The sequence below is a fragment of the Pungitius pungitius genome, chromosome 13 (genome assembly GCF_949316345.1).
Source record: "Pungitius pungitius chromosome 13, fPunPun2.1, whole genome shotgun sequence".
NCBI classification, from domain to species: domain Eukaryota; kingdom Metazoa; phylum Chordata; class Actinopteri; order Perciformes; family Gasterosteidae; genus Pungitius; species Pungitius pungitius.
In genome coordinates, this window is record NC_084912.1 from 5,764,556 (window position 1) to 5,782,151 (window position 17,596).

The 17,596-nt window shown below is 44.2% G+C and overlaps 1 protein-coding gene across 2 annotated transcripts; it reads right to left on the reverse strand.

Annotated features, from left to right (window-relative positions):
• Window positions 1-3,907: 3,907 nt before the first annotated feature.
• Window positions 3,908-16,786, reverse strand: pgbd5 (piggyBac transposable element derived 5). 2 transcript variants are annotated; one of them, XR_009957216.1, is made up of 8 exons: window positions 16,310-16,786; window positions 12,246-12,676; window positions 10,101-10,235; window positions 8,382-8,556; window positions 6,696-6,893; window positions 5,729-5,834; window positions 4,831-5,560; window positions 3,908-4,699 (listed from the first exon to the last, which is right to left on the reverse strand). XR_009957216.1 is itself a non-coding variant. In XM_037465059.2 (7 exons), the coding sequence occupies exons 1-7, from the start codon at window positions 16,692-16,694 to the stop codon at window positions 5,365-5,367; spliced, it is 1,626 nt and encodes a 541-aa protein (XP_037320956.2). In that variant the 5' UTR covers window positions 16,695-16,786; the 3' UTR covers window positions 3,908-5,364. The 2 variants fall into 2 exon arrangements, 1 of the variants encoding a protein (XP_037320956.2); XM_037465059.2 differs by having other exon boundaries at window positions 3,908-5,560.
• Between the last annotated feature and the right edge of the window lie 810 nt (window positions 16,787-17,596).

A 17,596-nucleotide genomic window follows, 5' to 3' on the forward strand; every position in this document is an offset into this window, starting at 1 on the left:
GTTTTACCTGCCACACAGATTGGTTCCCAGTGATATTTCTGTTTTTACGTAAGTAAGTAAATCTACTGCCGCTGTTTATTTGTCTTGCACGTGGGGACAAAACCTCACCCTGCCTGTACTGCAGCTTCACATGCTGACCTGGAGTGCATTTCATCTGCTGGTCCATCTCTTCTTCCTGCTTCTGTCTCCGTTCACTTCAGCAGCCGCTTCCTCTGCAGGACGCAGGGAATCCGCCACAGTGCCAGAGGTGACGAAATCAATTCCGCTCACTAAAGACAATAACGATTACAGGTGATTCAATTAACTCCGTATCGCTGCCCACTTTCCGCCCACGCGCTCACCGCCGAGCAGGCCGCTCCCTGGGAGCTGTGCGCTGGTTGTGTGATCCGTGAAGCTGAGGTTTTCTATTGTGCAACTTTTTCTCCACAGGTTTCTGTTCTGTGAAAATCATAACTTTAACCTTCAGGTCTGCTTCATTCTGTATCGCTAACTCCTTCTCTCTCACACTCAAAACACACACACACACAGTCAGAGGCAGTGATAATATTTTTAGTGAAAGGTTCTTGAGCTCTGCAGATGCAGATGAGATAACATGCAGCTATTTTTGCCAAGCCTCCTCTTCCTGGACGTTGCTCTTCACGGAAGTTTCCCCCCTGCTTTAAGCAGGTCTGCCCTTGTGCAACAATAAGCAAATCATACAGTCAAACTTTGCTGCTTGGACCTATTACTGTATACTCCGTATTTTACACGATGGGTCACAGTTGATGATTTGCTGCCCTCTGCTGCTTTCTTCTCACATTACATTGTTGAAATGTGTCCATGCATTCAGCACAGACCCGTCTCAATGGTTCCAGTGGTACATCCATCAATAACAACATTATCCATTTCTCTAATGGCTCGGTCTACACTAACAGTTCCCAAACTGATATTTTCTTATTATAAACCAAATGAATGTAACAGTGGCTCATAGAAGTGAATGGCCATATGCAGAGATTGATACCGCTATATCATTTTGAGACTTTTAGGGGGAAGGTGTGTAGCCCCCTGTCCTGCCCCAATGATGTTCATAGAGTATCCAGCTATGTACCAGAAAACCAGTGTCTCTGGGGGTCTTTACTGAATTTAACTCTAAATGGAATAGATTATATACTGATAGTAACGTCTTTTTTATCATAGGCTTAGTAAATACAGACTCAGCACTCAAATCAAGAAAATAATGCACATTTGAGAAATGTGGGTCATTATAAGCTCCTCCAAATCTTCCATGGGGCACCCGTGTAGCGAGTTTTAATGGAGACACATTTAATCCTTTGCTCAAGTCATTAGCGTACACATTTTTTTTTTTGGAAAAGTTTGGTCCAGCGTACACCATTTATTTTACACATGTTATTTCACCCAACGTTACATGCACGTACACACATCCTTCTGTGAAACTAGACATACAGGTCAGCCCCACAGCACTCAACCTGCAGCCACTGTCTGAAACCACAATCATGTCACGTGAAATAGTTCCACCACTCGAATGGTCAAAGTCTGCTTTGGGTGCCTGGTAACATTAACATTTTCTGACATGTTACCCGGGGAAAAAACTCAATTCGACCTCGGTGTTCAATGCTTGGTTGCTAAGCTTGTAACAACAACAACAAATCTAACTCTACTATTACTGGTACTGTGGTTGGATAGCACCTGATAAGGCTATAGAAGTCCATTTAGTGAGTTATTTCAATAGGGGATATATTGTACAGCGGTTAGTTAAGGAGCCCTGAGGTCAGCCGTTTAAATTATTTATCAGATCCACAGATTATGACTCTGATTATTAAATATCTTTACTGACAAGCGTCTCCCTCTCCGGAAACAAACACTGACAGACTGCACAGAGATGACCAACCGGCACATACAGCACACCACAAACATCTGCATTGCGTGACCACAAAACAAACAGGGACGGCGATTTCTTTCATGGAATCTTTTAGCGATTTTGTGGAGAAGTGGTTTCGGGGTGATGTTTTGACTGAGAAAACTGGATGGAAGACAAATCATTTTGTGTCGTGGCGGCCGAGCAGCTCCCTTCCATCCGTCTTCGTTCACTCAGATTGGCACATCTGACTTAAAACAAATGAGCACGAACAAGAGATGTTTTTAAAGGAGACACAGGTTTATAAAATGGAGAGAAAGAACCCCGTGAAGACCCATCAAAATGACATTTCTCCTCTGCTTTAGAATATGTTTTAAGGCTCGGTTTAGAGATCGCTCAGCTTTTTCCTACTTAGTAGTTTAGTTTTAGTGAAAAAATAATAAAACTAGCTTACGAAGAAGTTATATTTGGACGTTTATGTTTTTCAGATGTGTTATAATATCATATTGGAGAATTGTGTTGACTCCAGTGACACCACTCATGTGAAATATTACTTATTAACATTATAGCAAAAAGGGCAAAGGGCTGCATCAAACATTTTCTAAACTCTACTGCGATCCGGTGATAGATGTATTTCCCTAGTTTCTATTATTCACACCATGCAGGACTGATTTTCTTTTTTTTCTTCTTCTTCTTCAAATCTAACCTGCACATCAACTCTATTTCAGGACATTAACACTGAACCTCTTACGGAAAAAGGCACTATAGAAATATCCGATTCATCGGCTGGTCAACAGAGCCGGATGGACAGAATAATCCTTTCAGGTATCAACCTGAGAGTTTAAAATTATGTTAGGGTTTGAAATGAATGAACATCAACATCCTGGGCTTTTCTCTCCTGATTGATAATGAAAAGGAGACGACATTAAGCCGCCCAGCCCTCACTCTGCCGTTGGGAGGATAGCGATTTAATAATATGGGCAGAGAACTTCAAATATTACCTCTTTTTCTTCCTCTCACACTCATATATAATCGGTTGCCAAGTAACTACGGCCTTGCACGGTTCCTGGTGCACCCTTTCTGCTCTGAGCCGAGCGATGTAAGCACTACAGGAAAACCTCTCTCTGGATGGGATTTTGTGAGGCAGTCGAAGGGATATTTTAGCATATTTAGAGCTGGATTTGAGCATTTCTTAACCTGGCCTGTAATTTCCTACTCTCTACAGTGATGATTGAATCCACGGCCCTTCCTCAGCATGTGTTACGTGTACAGACGTGTGCATCAAGGCCTTATGAGGCGGAGAAGAAATTGGCGTCATGAAAGCAAGAGGGAAGGAGCTAGCAAGCCCACGAGTGTGATTTAACAACAGAATTGTTCTTCCACTCACACACACCCACCCTTATCGAAGCCTGTTGATTATTAACCAATCACAGACCAGTAGGGCAGGATTAGACAAAAAAATAAAAAAAAAACAAATATTCAGAATGGTCACAGGCTTATGAACTAATGGATTTCACATCAGTGCGTAATTAGTAAATATTCAACATTGATATCACAAGTTGACAACTGCATGACACGATGACATCGCTGCTTTGCGGTGAAGATTAACAAGTGCCACAATGAGAGCAACAATGCTTTGGATTAGTGAACGAGTACAAAAGAAAAGATCACAATCTTGAGTCTCAGTAACAGTGATTATGGACATATACTCAGTGCAGTAATTTGTAAACAAAATATACACATACGTACTTTACTTTGAACTCTAAATCTACAGGGGAAATCTTTTCTGTTTTGGTTATAGACATCACTTTTACCTCTTATTTCATTGGCATTTTTTTCACCTACTCTACGTATTTTTTTTACAGAATTTATTCATTTATTCCCAAATGTTTTTGATTGGGTTCAAAAGTTTAAAAAAAAGGTTCATCTAGTAAACATATTACCAACTCAACAACTCCTCAAAGTGCAAGACTGTGATAAGAGAAAGTGCAAGAGTCCTGACACCAAATCACTCCGCTACCCGGGCCGTGCCCCCCCCCCACGACCCCCTCCTCGACCCCCCCCCTCACTGCGACGTGTATCCACAGACCAAACCTCGCTGACTGAGCAAGCGCGCACACACACACACACACACACACATACACACACACACAATGCGGTTATAAAAATCACGTAGAGCTTGCTGATGATTTGAGCCCCAATGGCTAAAAAAAATCAAATGTTTAGCAGCCATTGTTCTTCCGCGACATTTTCAAAGCCACCAGCGAGTGCTTTTTTTTTTGCTTCTCGTACCAAATATTGCCGTGTGATATTAATCCAATCCCCTGCCATCTTGCTCTCAATATTGTACCGTTTGAACTGGTTCTGCAAAGTACAGCTAACTACATGAGTACTAAAATAGAAAAGAGGAGTTTAGGTTGCATATTTAATTGCATTTATCGTTACATTTTTTTCAAAGACTGAAAACCTATTCTCTCAATCAGCTTCTTATTGTGAGCAATGTGATCCTATACTTTTTCTTACTAACTTTGGACTGTTTTACGTTTTGAGTTAAATCTGATTAAACCAATCTAATAATAATCATTCCAATAGTAATTGGACCTAACCTACCTACCAACCTAACTTTAACGGTTGCCTTTTCAATCATTTCACATTTTTCTAGTCATTCTTGGTCTCTTTGAGGCTGCGGGGGCTGTTGGCACACTGCTGCGTGAGGCTTTACGTCACCTGACCGGCTCCCTCTGGCGATCCCAGTCTGCAGCCACACGACACTTCTGGGTCACAATGGCCGTACCTTCATGTCCTCAGGCTCAATGTCGCAGTCGCAAATGGCAGTTCTACTTGCTTAACACACACACACACACACACACACACACACACATTTTCAAAACACCCCCTGGAGCAAAAATCCTTTTCACACCAAACAATAGAACACCACAATCCAGACTCTTGATGCATGCAGCGTGTGAACACACCTGGTCGTCCCGGTTTACTAAGCTCTTGTCACAGGCTCACAGGTTGTTGTTGTTGTTTTTTTTTTTTTTGCAGGGTGTAAATAGTGGAGCTACGCGAGCACAGGCTTGAACACCCGCGCGGGAGATTCAGGCCTCACGTCGACCCCGTGGCTCTTTGATTGGGGTCAAGGCTCGAAGCCGGACATCGTTCTGGCGGAGAATCTATCCTGGGTTTCCTTGTCCTGCCTGCGAAGGAGACGCCCTGCTGACCAACCCTCAGTAAATCTACGCAGGTCCAGAGGTTGCACATTTGTTGATTCTCTAACGCGCGTCGTGTTGTTTCACGGATATCCACAGAAGCACAGAAAACAACTAGAGGGAGAGCGACACGGGCCTGGCACCGCTTCAGCACAATCACATACACACAGACGCCCGGTCGCTGTACAATCGTAATGGAGTGTAGATTTGCGGTGATTGTGTGTGTTATGTTTCGCGGTCTGGCTGTCCTCCTCCTCCTCATCCTCCTCCTCCTCGTCCTCCTCCTCCTCCTCGTCCTCACTGTGTGGGGGAGCAGTCGTCTAAATCCAGCAGCTCTTTGACCAGTCTCTCTCCGAACTGCGCTCGGCTGTACCGTTTGACCGCGTAGGCGTCGGACATCTTGTAGAGGATGTACGCGTTGTTGATCGCGATGCTGATGCTCAACCAGAACACCTGCTGCCAGGTCTTGTTGGGTTTATGGAAAATGAAGTACCTGTGGGAGGAAAATAGCGACTTAAGATATTCTATGAAAACGTATTAATTAGTGTGACTTGATCAACCTGGGCGATATTTCTGCATGTTTTCAATGTCACGGCTGAACATTTAGTTCAAGTTAAAAGTGTTTGCATCATCTTGAGCCCACTTGCTCTGTTGTACATACTTGCTGTACTTGTCGTCGTATTTGCAGATGTAGCTGAGGTGCGCCGCAAAGGCCTCGACGGCCAACGGACATGGGATCTCCCCGCTTTTCCTCTTAATGATGATACCTGCCACAAATATACACACACACACACACACACACACACAGCAGGAAAAATAAAGAGTGAGATGCACAAATTAGAGACACATTTAACCCAGATGATGTGGTCACCCGGGCAACGACCAGATTAATAATGTGTGTAACTAAAAACATTTCATGAGAAGATTTGGGCAAGAAATGGATGATGCAGTTGCACAATGATGCTTCATTCTATAACTGCAACATCTAGTTAAAGGCTGAACACTAAATTCAGAAGGTTGTTATGGTGTGAAAAACGCTGGAGTCAACACTGAGTAAGTCAAATAGAAATTCCCAATCGTGACAAAGTTGTATTTCAAATCATCATCATCATCAAGGAACACAATGTCGCTGCTATGGACGGAATTTTAGCTCAACTCCAAGTGAACCAAGTGAAAAACACACACACACACACCTCGGGTTAAGAAAATCAATTTGGGATAATAAGAGTTTAACTGATCTGGTGCTTTGCTTCAACTGAGGTTTAAACCCAACAAACGCTTCCAAGGGGAGTGGATTACGCTCAGAGAGAAGCGGGGATATCATAATCCCGCCGCCTCCTGGAAATGGATTATCATGGATTAGAAGCTCTCTCTGACTTTTCCTCACACAAATGCTTATCAACTTGCAAATTTCGACTAACGGTGACGCAAAGATAATCATATTTTTGATGAAAAATGGTTATTTTCAGGATTTTTCAAAAATCATGCGTGATTTCCTACAATCATGAATGCATTTTGTTCAGCAGTTTATATCATGTGCACCGTCTCCTGTACTAAAACGCTTCAAACATCTATGATTCAACAAGACCACTTTCAGTTTTAATTGGCAGTGCATCAGCAGCGGTTACCTTGTTTGGTTGGGGAATAACCGTTGGTGAGGAAGCGGAAGTGTCCCTTGTTGTACCAGCTGATCAGGGACATGCTGCCCTTCATCATGACCCGTGATTGGCCGCGCTGCGCCGGCGTGGAGCTGCAGACCAGCATGTTTTGTGGTAAACCCGTACAGTCGCTCTTCCTGGTGCTCAGCAGACCACAACAGTAGATATCTGGAAAGACATTTGTGTGAAAGACATTCAGCGAGTATGCACATCCATGTGAGGAAATATATAGCACTTCTTTCAAATGGATGAAACAACAGTTAAAGATTAAATAACTGTTAAGATTATCCGATGGTCAACCGGAAGACAATTGGTCATAATTTTGATATTTTTTTTATTAATCAGTCATTTTTTTCAGTTTACAAATATGAAATACCTGTTTTTTGTAGTTTATGATCATATTTTGTTTTTTTTGAATGAGTCAAACAAATCAAGACATTACTAATTTCTACATCTTCTTTGTCTTTACAATTTTGTGATATTTATGGATTAGTTTATTATTTCCATTGTATGTATATATATATATATATATACACACACACACACACACACACACACACACACACACACACACACACACACACACACACACACACACACACACACACACACACACACACACACACACACACACACACACATACATATACATACGTACATGACATCACTCTGTGCTTAACAATTGCATTTATGCACTCAGCTTCTGTGTTAAATTTCTATGTCCACCCATTCCATTTCAATATTTCTTACATGAACGAGTGATTATAAAACTATTATGTGGCTGAGTGCTGCTGATTTGTTAATGTTCTTAATCTGGAGAATGAGTTCTATCTGTGTAATACAATAATGTGTGTGTGTGTGTGTGTGTGTGTGTTTGTCCAAAGCAAGTGCTGCAGAGTTAATTAACTCTGCTAATTAAGCCATCGTGATACATTTGAAAAAAAATGTCGGGCATTGCTTTTGCAAGCTCAGAACGGAATTTCCGTTTGGCCGACTGCCTCCTGGTCGCATTGTCCAGTAAGGATATTGATCGTTTATTGGGGGATTCACCACAAACACAGCAGGATTACATGTTTTCACGGATGCCTCTGGTAAAATGAGCATGGAAATCGCAGCTCTGAAAACTCGCTTCCCGGACGGACAATCAGCCAAAGTATCTCCTGTAAATTAACTTCTGATAAATGATCACATTAAATAATAACGATATTATGGGCTGTTTTTGCAGCAGAAACAGTAAAAAAACAAAAACTATTTGGAAACAAGTGTTCTTGTTGTCATTTGTTGCACCTTACCTATTGATTTTTTAGGAAAACTTTTCCAGGATTTATTGCCTAGTCAAAAGACAATTAACAGTCTATTGCACAGCATTGTGGGGCTGTTATGATCCAGGGGCGGATCTTAAAAAAAAAAATCATTCTTTTAGTTGACAAGATTTAGAATTTAAAAATAATTTCTACAAAGTTAAGCTTTTTCTTCAATACATTAGATACATTTAACTCTTTAGTTCTTATGCTATCCTTAGTAAAATGCTAAAATGCAAAGAGGGTAGCAAGTTGAGACCACAGTCTACCGATCGAAGCAGAAAAAGGGAGAGAGAGACGACAGAGGAGAAGCCACACTAATAGACTCTACACCTGCTGCTACCTGTGCGCGTACCTTGTTTGCTGAACTCGGTGAAGAGGCCGAGGCTCGTTATGGACGGCCCGGTGAAGACGATGGTGTTCTTGCCAGATATGTTCTGGCAGAGCTGCTTGGCCACGAGGCTGTGGAGCTGAGGCTTGTTCTTCAAGGTGGCCAGAGCATCCGTGCTCTCCTTCAGATGGACTGAGATCTGCAAAAAAAAAAAAAAAAAAAAAGAGTCTGTATTTATTTTTCCTCTCATCTCTTTACTCTTGCAAGAAGAATCCCCCCCGAAACATTTTGGACTGATGTTTGTGCAATAAAAGCTCATAAAGGATCAAATTAACGTGCACGTGAATGTGATTAAATATAATGAATACATTTCCATAAAATAGGCCCTCGCTTCAAAGAATGTCCCAAATTCTTTTAGCAGTATCCGGTTCTGTGGCTGTAAATGTGAATATTTCATGACAATCAGGCCAGTTGCTGTTTAGATAAACGTTGCTCTGGGACGAAGGCAGACTTAGCTGCTTCTCGGGCTCAACGCTCCACGCCACGCGGCGCCCTCGGAAGTCTCAGAAGAAACATGAGGCGGAGTCCGGCCCGTGAAGGATCGTCAAACACACGCAGACAGAAATGTGAACCCACAGGCAGCCCGGTGTCTTTCTTGCACTTAGATGCCGGCCGCTGTTCACAAGCCGAGCGGCATTAGACTGAACAGCCAGCGTCTGGGCCCTGCATCTATTACACTAAGTGGTCCGTACGTTCTTGTTTGCGTGTCCCCGTGTGGTGCGCCGGCTAATGGAACCGCATTGATTCGCTCCATTAACTCGTTTTATTTCTTGGTTTTTTTCTTCTTCTTTCTCTCCCTTTGAGACACTAACCGTTAAAGAGAGAGGATCCGAGTGCAGACACATCGGCGGACTGGTAAAGTGGCCAAATAGCCACAGTGGGTGTGAATGCTAATGCTTTTTTTTTTTTTTTAACAAATGGATGACAGGATTTGGCTTTAAATCGCACAGAAGCTTTGGGAGAGGAGATCCGGGTTTACAAGAAAAACTATTAATCAATGTGATTTTTTTTTCTATTTCTATACAGAGCCATGTGGCCAAAAACAAAAACCTAAATTCTGATCGCGGTCGGTCCGCTCTCCCCTGATGTACTGTAACGACATCCGGGCCACAGAAGGAGACCCCTGGAGACTCGTGTCTGAATTCTTGGGCTTTCGTAGTCTCATTTTTTTTGGGAGCGAAAAACAAAGAATCCCCGGCTAAGGTGGATATTTGTGTGCCTTGTTTGTAGTTTGGCTCAGTCACTGTTTGGAGAGGGAGGCTGGCTCTGAATCGGCCCGTGGGCGGCTGGCTCAGAATTCATAAGTAGCGGCGTTACGTAAGGAACAGTACGGAGTTACAGTCAGAGGGAGGCTGTTGGCAGCAGAACCGCTGAGATCAAAGACAGCCGCGCATTCAAACGAAAGAGAAAGAACCTGACGATCAATATTTTTGCCCAGAAGGTTTTTCTCATTTTAAAAACGTTTAATTTCTTCTTTGGAGAACCGGCAATGCAATCTGATGCAACATCCACAAGCTGAGAATCAGATTTGGAAACATGGGGAAAAATCAAAGTCTATGATGCTTTTTTTTAATTTATATTTCAGCAAGACTGAAAATATTTAACATACTCGATCTGTGCAAAGATACAAACACACCAACTTCACTACATCTCGCTTCCATTCAGATTTCTGATTGGTGCTACCTGGCAGATGAATCCGGTGGAGGTGCACTGACGCACCCACAGGCTGAACTTCCTCTTCTTCCGCTTCCTCAGCTCCCTTTCCGTGCAGGTGGTGATGAAGACCGGATCCTCGTCTATAAATGGCTCATGAAGAACCTGGAACAACAAATGGGCGATGTTAACCGAGTTTGTCTTGGCGATGATGAATGATGTAACAGCACAGCTCGGGGTTAGAGAGAGAGAGAGAGAGAGAGAGAGAGAGAGAGCGAGAGAGAGAGAGCGAGAGAGAGAGAGACAGAGAGAGAGAGAGAAGGCGGCTGATTGAAGAGCTTCACAAGCCTGAGATACTGACAAGAAACTAAAAACACTGCTCTCGGCAGAAACTCTACTCTCAGCTGTGCAGAGCTGTCTGAAAAAAAGGCTTCTTCTGCATTTTAATGTTATTCCCTTCAGTACTGTCTGTTTTCATGACAAAAAACATTTTTTTTAGACAGAACTGTCATGGTCTGAAGTATTCTAGCTTCAGACAAATCTCATGAAAATACATCTAAATAGACATAACTGTGGCTTTGTCCTGACTTTCGCCCAATGTATGAATTGAATAAAAAGAAGCTATCACTGGTCCTGCTGCCAACTGATCCACATTTAAATAGGATGGAAAATAAGTACAGAGATATAGATATTATTGTCATGATATGTAGTTTTTTCACTTCTTCTGATCTGATGAAACAATGAGTCAATTAGTTGATGGTAAAAAGATTAATCTGTGACCAAAAATATAATAATTTGTCTCTATTTCTTAAATATAAATCTGTTTCCCATAATAGTAAACTCAGTATTTTTACATTTGTTCCCACAAAAAAGAGCCACTTCGTCTTGTCGTCGTCTAAATAATTAAAGAAATATCAAGTGAAGGGAACTGTGCCATCTGCATTTCCCTGGTCTAATCACATTCTCTACTGGTTAGGACCAGAATACAGATACAGGGTCTCAAAAATGATATTCATGCACAAAACCAAAAAATATCCAACCATTCCTTGGGCAATTACGCACTCGTGGTACTCTCATATTTTCCAGAGAACCTTTCAAGCACACCCCCCCCCCCCCCTCCTCCTCCTCCCGCTCCATCGTGATTTGACTAAAGCTGAAGTGAGGAGTGACCAACAGACAACGAGCAACGGGTCATTTCCATGTCAAATGAGGAGTCCTGGATTACACAAGTGGGAAATGAATGAGTCTATCTAGCGTCAGCTGTCCAGGACGGATGACCTCAAACAAACCACCATCTCATCCTGTAGCTGCCACATTAGCAGAGCCGTAGCCACCGAATGATGATAAGTGGCAGATAAATCCAGGCTTCACGCAGCCTCACACAATAATGATGTATAGAAGTATTACAAATGTTCACAAAGCAGCCCCCCCCCCCCTTGTTAATTAATTTCCCCTCAATGAAAAATAGTAAATTTATTTTTGCATTGTTTATTTGATCTGCAGGACATAATCAGCCTGTATTTTACATTATGGAAATAAGTAATTAAAAAAAAATATTACGGCCTTTTAGTCACTGGCTAGTTTTCTTCCATTTTATCAAAACTAAATAATTTTGAATTGTGGACTGTTTTTACCAAATATGTCACGACAAAAATATCAACGTTTCTTTGCAATTTTCTGACATTTTCTGATTTATTGATTAATCTAGAGTCAACAGATACTACTTTGATGGGGTCGTGTAGCCGCGGCTCCTTTAGAATCTGTCGTGCTGCTGTTCATCTCGAGAAGATAGCGAAGCAGTTTTTCCGTTTTCCACCCAAAATAGAGTTACAGGGCAGGAGCTCCGCTGCCCCAGTTGCATAAATGGGGCTCTGATGCAAACCCATGCAACTGAAAACAGTTTGAAAGGAGGCCTCTGGAACGAGTCTGTTAAAGATCACGACATTTCCCAAATACTTGAGAACTCTTTTCAAACGGTGACTCGCTGCAAAGATATTTAAATGGTTTGCTTTTCTTTAAGTTCTGGGGGACTCCTTTTGTTTTAAAAATACATACATCATTATCTTGAGTGACTCCACAAATCTAGCACCTATTATGTCTTAAATTAAATTTAAATCCTAAAACCGTGCTGTACATACATAGTGTAAATACAGCATAGTATAATAGTGCACACACCTGCGTCTGTGAGGGTTTGAAGGTGCAGCTGAACGACTGCTGCAGCAGGTCCAGGAAGGGCTGGATCTTGTAGAGGCCCTGGTTGCTCCCCTGGGACGGCCGGAAGGCCACGATGTGGAAGTACTTGAGGATCTTCTCGAAGCGCGCCTGGCTCATCTTCAAGGCGATGCTCCGGTTGCTGAAGAAGCCCGAGCTCCAGATGCTGAGCACCGACTCGCAGCGCTGCACGCTGGTGGAGGTGACAAAGCCCAGGAAGGCCTTCATCTCCTGGGCCGTGACGGGACGCCAGCCCTCGTCCGAGCCGAAGCGCTCCTGGAACTTCTTGGCGTACATGTTGGTCTGGGTCACCATGTTCTGGATGCAATTGTCGGGGACGAAGAGCTGGAAGAAGTCCAGAGCCGTGGAGGAGGCCGGCATCTTCTGGGCGGGACCTGAATCAGGACAGGAAGGGATAAAAAAACAACATTGATGTCCCACGTGGGCTAACTCACAAGACTAAAAGCTTCTCTTTTGACACGTTAAAATGAGATTTTGTTGAGCTGTCACTGTGGAGGCCGCGTGCAGAATCTCTCTTTTCCATGAACCGGCCACACACGAGGCCTTTGGTGTAAATGTCACAGGCCCGGGGCGGCTTAGATCATTTACTCGACGCGACAGCCGCCACACTGTGATCCCTGTCACAGCGCGGCGATCCTGCACGGGCGACAGTTTCAGTGACTCATCGCATCGGCAAAACCTTAAAGCAATGGACAAACAGTGGAAATAGTTTGTTTAAGAGTAGAACAAAAGGGTGAAGAAGATAATATAATGAGTTAACCTTTATTAATGTCAAGGGAAAGGATGAAAATAAGATTAGTTACAAGCAGTTATTTTCTGCCCACAGATAATCCACCAGTTTACCTCCTATTTGTGCGCTTTTTGGGTGTCGCACAATGCAGCGAGTGGCTCTACTTAATTAGTAGCTTCCTCTCAGGTTGTTGGATCGGTGAGAGGGAAGAACTACTTCAGCCTGGATTCGAACAACACAACCGCGTCATCTCTGAACAGAAGAGAAGGAGGTTTTCACTCGACTTCTCCAGTTTTGCGTCAGTCTTTTAGAGCCGAGTTAAAAGATAACACGCACAAGGCTTAAGCACGAGGAGAGGAAAATCAGACAAGCAGGCCCCCCCCCCCCCCGACGCCGGGGCACGAAATCCGCTCATATGAATTCCATTAGATTTGAAAGCGGGATGTAAAATGCAGCACGACTTCCTCGGAGCGAGCCATTCCTCCTTAAACGCATCCGACATTCAGACGGAACGTCCGACGAGGCAAAATGACTCACGTCAGCTCGTCGAAATACAACCAGGGGGAAGACCTCTTCATTTTTATGCATAATGGGATCGTTCCGATCGATTCCCTCCATTGATCTTCCTCATGCAGCCATGCCGGTCGACCTGCAACCAAGCCGACATCATGCTGCTAAAACCGGATCAAACCTTTAGATAATTCTCTCTTCCGGCTACAAACGGGAAAGCTTTGAAATGTCAATTTCCCCAAAACTCCACGTACGTTGCACCTACACAGAGGACTATGAAATCCCTCGTGATTATCTGCCGAACTATTTCTGTCAGCGAGGGACAAACATCTGCCTGGTAAAGCTTTTATAGCCATGGATTTAGGAATGAGAGATTTGTAGTCGGGGTGGATAAACCCTTCACGCAGACAAAACATGTTTAACTTTCAGTTTTAGCGGAAATAACGAAAAAAACATGGGTTTGAGAAAATATTTTCTAATATAGAAATGTCAGCTTTGTCAGTGCAATGTGCTGAAATAAAACACATTATTCATACACATATTTTCATCTAGCGCTGGGTAAATCCCTAAAATGATCTGTGTTCTACTGAGCTGCATTACATCCAAAACCTTTATGTGCGTAAGACAACAAACAATAACATTTTTTTTTTTGCTTGGATCATCTATTTTGACAACATAATTCTGTTAAATATTCACACAATGTGACCATACTATCATCATAGAATTGTACTGTGCTTTAATCAAATTTAGAACACAGTATTATCACATTTCTTTCCTGTCAAGCATCTTGTTTGTTATTTTTAGTTCATTTTATTTAATTGTCTTTGCATATTGGATTTAATTTGTGTCTTGTTTTTAGTTTTCTTTGTGAATATTTGAATGTGTGCTTAAGAGTCAGACATTCATCTCTGCCTTACAGCAGGAATGCAGACTACATTTTGAGTTTGTGCACCTCTATATTTTGTTCAAATGGCTCTGCAATGGTAAGAGGAAACGCATGAAGAGGGCCGTGAGAAGAACAGGGTCAGGCAGAGAAGGGGACATATGGAGACCAATAGAAATCTATCAGACGTGCCCAGCAAAGTGCAGGAATAAATAGCTCATAATCCCAGATAAGGTGGCTATATAATCTTAGATGTGTTTATGTGGATGATCCTCAACATGGTCACGTGCACGGCCTCCAAGGAGTGTGGCCGTCACATCGGCAGCGTGTCTGTGTCATCACCGTCACAGCTGGACAGTGAGACGCAGAAATGCACAGGGGAGAAAAAGAAAAAATCAGACAACATTTCCACCACGGGGCAATTGGGTGTCTTAAGCAGCAGCTCGTCCCGTGCCGATGGGGTAAATGTACCCACGCTAATGCTAATGTCAATCTGTGCAGTTTCGGGCTCTGGGCCATTTGAGGTCTGACGTGTGATTATCCTCCGGTCCCGCTTCCATCCAGTCAGGCAGCTCTAAATCATGTCGACCCGGATGCCAGACGGCGGGGCTGCACCCACACAGAGCGGGCTACAGCAAACAGAGACAGCGGATGGATCTTCTATGAAGCAGACTGTACAAAGCAGACGGACACACCTGCTGATGTCTGTACCAGAAACAAGAGCCGGAAGAACAGAACGACACGTTAAACCAGCAAAGGAAAACCTCTTATGGTTCGGATTATTTTGGGTAACACTGAAATCCGCACCCTTGCTTGAATGGAGCCTGTGTCCTGAAGTAGGAATACTGAATTTAGCTGGATTACTGGTATGCAATGCTTCAAATCTGGAACATGGGCAGAAGAATACAGAGCTCTCCTGTATTTTATTTGTCATGCCCCTCGAGAAATCCAATTTCACAACCACCTTTAAGACACTTAAGGACGTGACATGATCTCTTTTGGGTCGTTTTTGTGTGGCACTCTGAGATTTTCTGTTGACATTAAAACTTCTTTCTAGGTAGAACCTCCTATGTGTGTGTGTGTGAGCTGCTTGGACCATTCCTGCTGCAGCCATTTGCTGGTTCACCTCTAAGGATGCCACAGTGCATCACGTCACAGTGGACACAGGATGGCATTTCTACCCATCGCTGTTGCCACAGCTGAGGCGGAAGAGGAGGAAAAAATCCAAACGAAGCCAGACAGTGAGAAGCCAAACCCACGCATTTCAAAGAGAAAAGGGTGCAACCACAGTCAAAATGCCTTTAGCCTGTATCTCATGTTAAAAAGTTAGTAGTTATGTTAAAAAACAGAGGCTAGCATGCCTTCTGCATACAGTACACTATGCTTAATGTAACACACACACACACACACGCACACGCACACGCACACACACACACACACACACACACACACACACACAGGACACCATGTGTGCAACAGCTCCAAGCGGTGAAGTATCAAAGGCCAACCTCTGCAATCAACTGAACAGCAATTAATGATGCAGTGGCATGATTATCTCTGCCACTCACTAACTGGGATGGACACACACACACACACGCACACTCACACACACACACACACACGCACACACACACACACACGAAAATGAAACAAGCATCAGTTGTTTCAAAACAATGGCCTTTTGTGTGCTATTTTGGCACCAAACTGAAAGCCAAAGGAACCTCCATCCATTCACCCCCCTCCCCTCACACACACACACACACACACACACACACACACACACACACACACACACACACACACACACACACACACACACACACACACACACACGAATCTTCCCGTTTGCACGAATGACCTTATTCATGCCGCATCACGTCTCACCATACGTCTCTTTGAACGGCGGCACCGTGACGTCCTGCAGAGTCTCCGTCCAGCCCTCCTCCTCCGCCTGACTGCGGGACAGAGAGCCCGGGGGACCGGCCCCGCTGCTCCCGCCTCCGGACGCCCCGCGGTGCCCGCTGCCCTCCTTATCGCCCCGCTTGTGCTGCAGCTGCTGCTGGTGCTGCTGCTGCTGCTGCTGCTGCTCGTCCTCGCCGACCTCGGCAGTGCAGTTGTCGGAGTCCGAGTCCCCGGAGGTGCTGTAGAAGGGGTTGTCGCTGCTGTCGTCCCCGGACTCGCCGAACACGTCGTCGGATATCTGCAGGCTCTCGTACCGGGAGCGGGCCGCTTCCAGGAGAGACAGCGCCTTCCGCCCGCACTCCGCCATCTCTCTCCCTCTCCGTGGTAGTGATGCTCCTCTCCCAACCGCTCTCTCTTTTTTCTTCCCCCCCTCCTTCCCTCACCCCTCCACCGCGGCTCTTATAAGTGGGCGTGCAGGTGGTCACGATCTCGCCGGCGCAGGGAGGTTTTTGGCTTCAGCGTGGCCGTAAACTTCACCCCCCCCCCCCTCCACGGCCCCACCACTCCCCCGTACCTTACCTACCCCTCCTGTCTCCTCTGTGTGAATTATGACCCTGCAGTGTCCGCCCCTCCAGGGGCTTCGGATGCGGGGACCGGCGGTCAAAAAGCTGGGGGGATCCGGGAAGAGAGCTGTCGGCTTCAAGGGTACAGAAATATTCTCGCCTGCTCGCTGTGTCTACGGTGCTGCAGGATTGCCGAAAGCTGTGGCCTCGCATCCGGGTTGATGTGCCAGTGATTTCCACACGAAGCGAGAACACGGAGATAGTGGCCGCCTCGGCATCACCTGACAGCGCAGCCCTGCCCCGCCATCCAATAAGATGCACTTTCTCATCCAATCTCGTAAGGAGCGGCTGCTGGAGCTAAAATGTGGAAATATTACGACGATTTATGGTCATATTATATAATAGTGATATGGGTAGAAGTGATGACAATGCAGTCCTTTAAAAAGCAATAAAAGCTATATGGCTAACACATAATTGTGCCTCTGAATGCTTTATACGCCCCCTGCCTTTATTTGAACAAAAAAAAAACACAAAACACCCGGGAGTTCCAATGATAATCAACACTTGCAGGTCCAGGGTATTGTTATTTGCAACTTTATCGTTTGAAATGAAGCTTAATGCTGTTCGGTTGAGCTAAAAAGCCATCGAGTCACCGCCTTTATTTTCCTCGTTCCGTATGCAACTTGAAACTAATCACACATTTCAA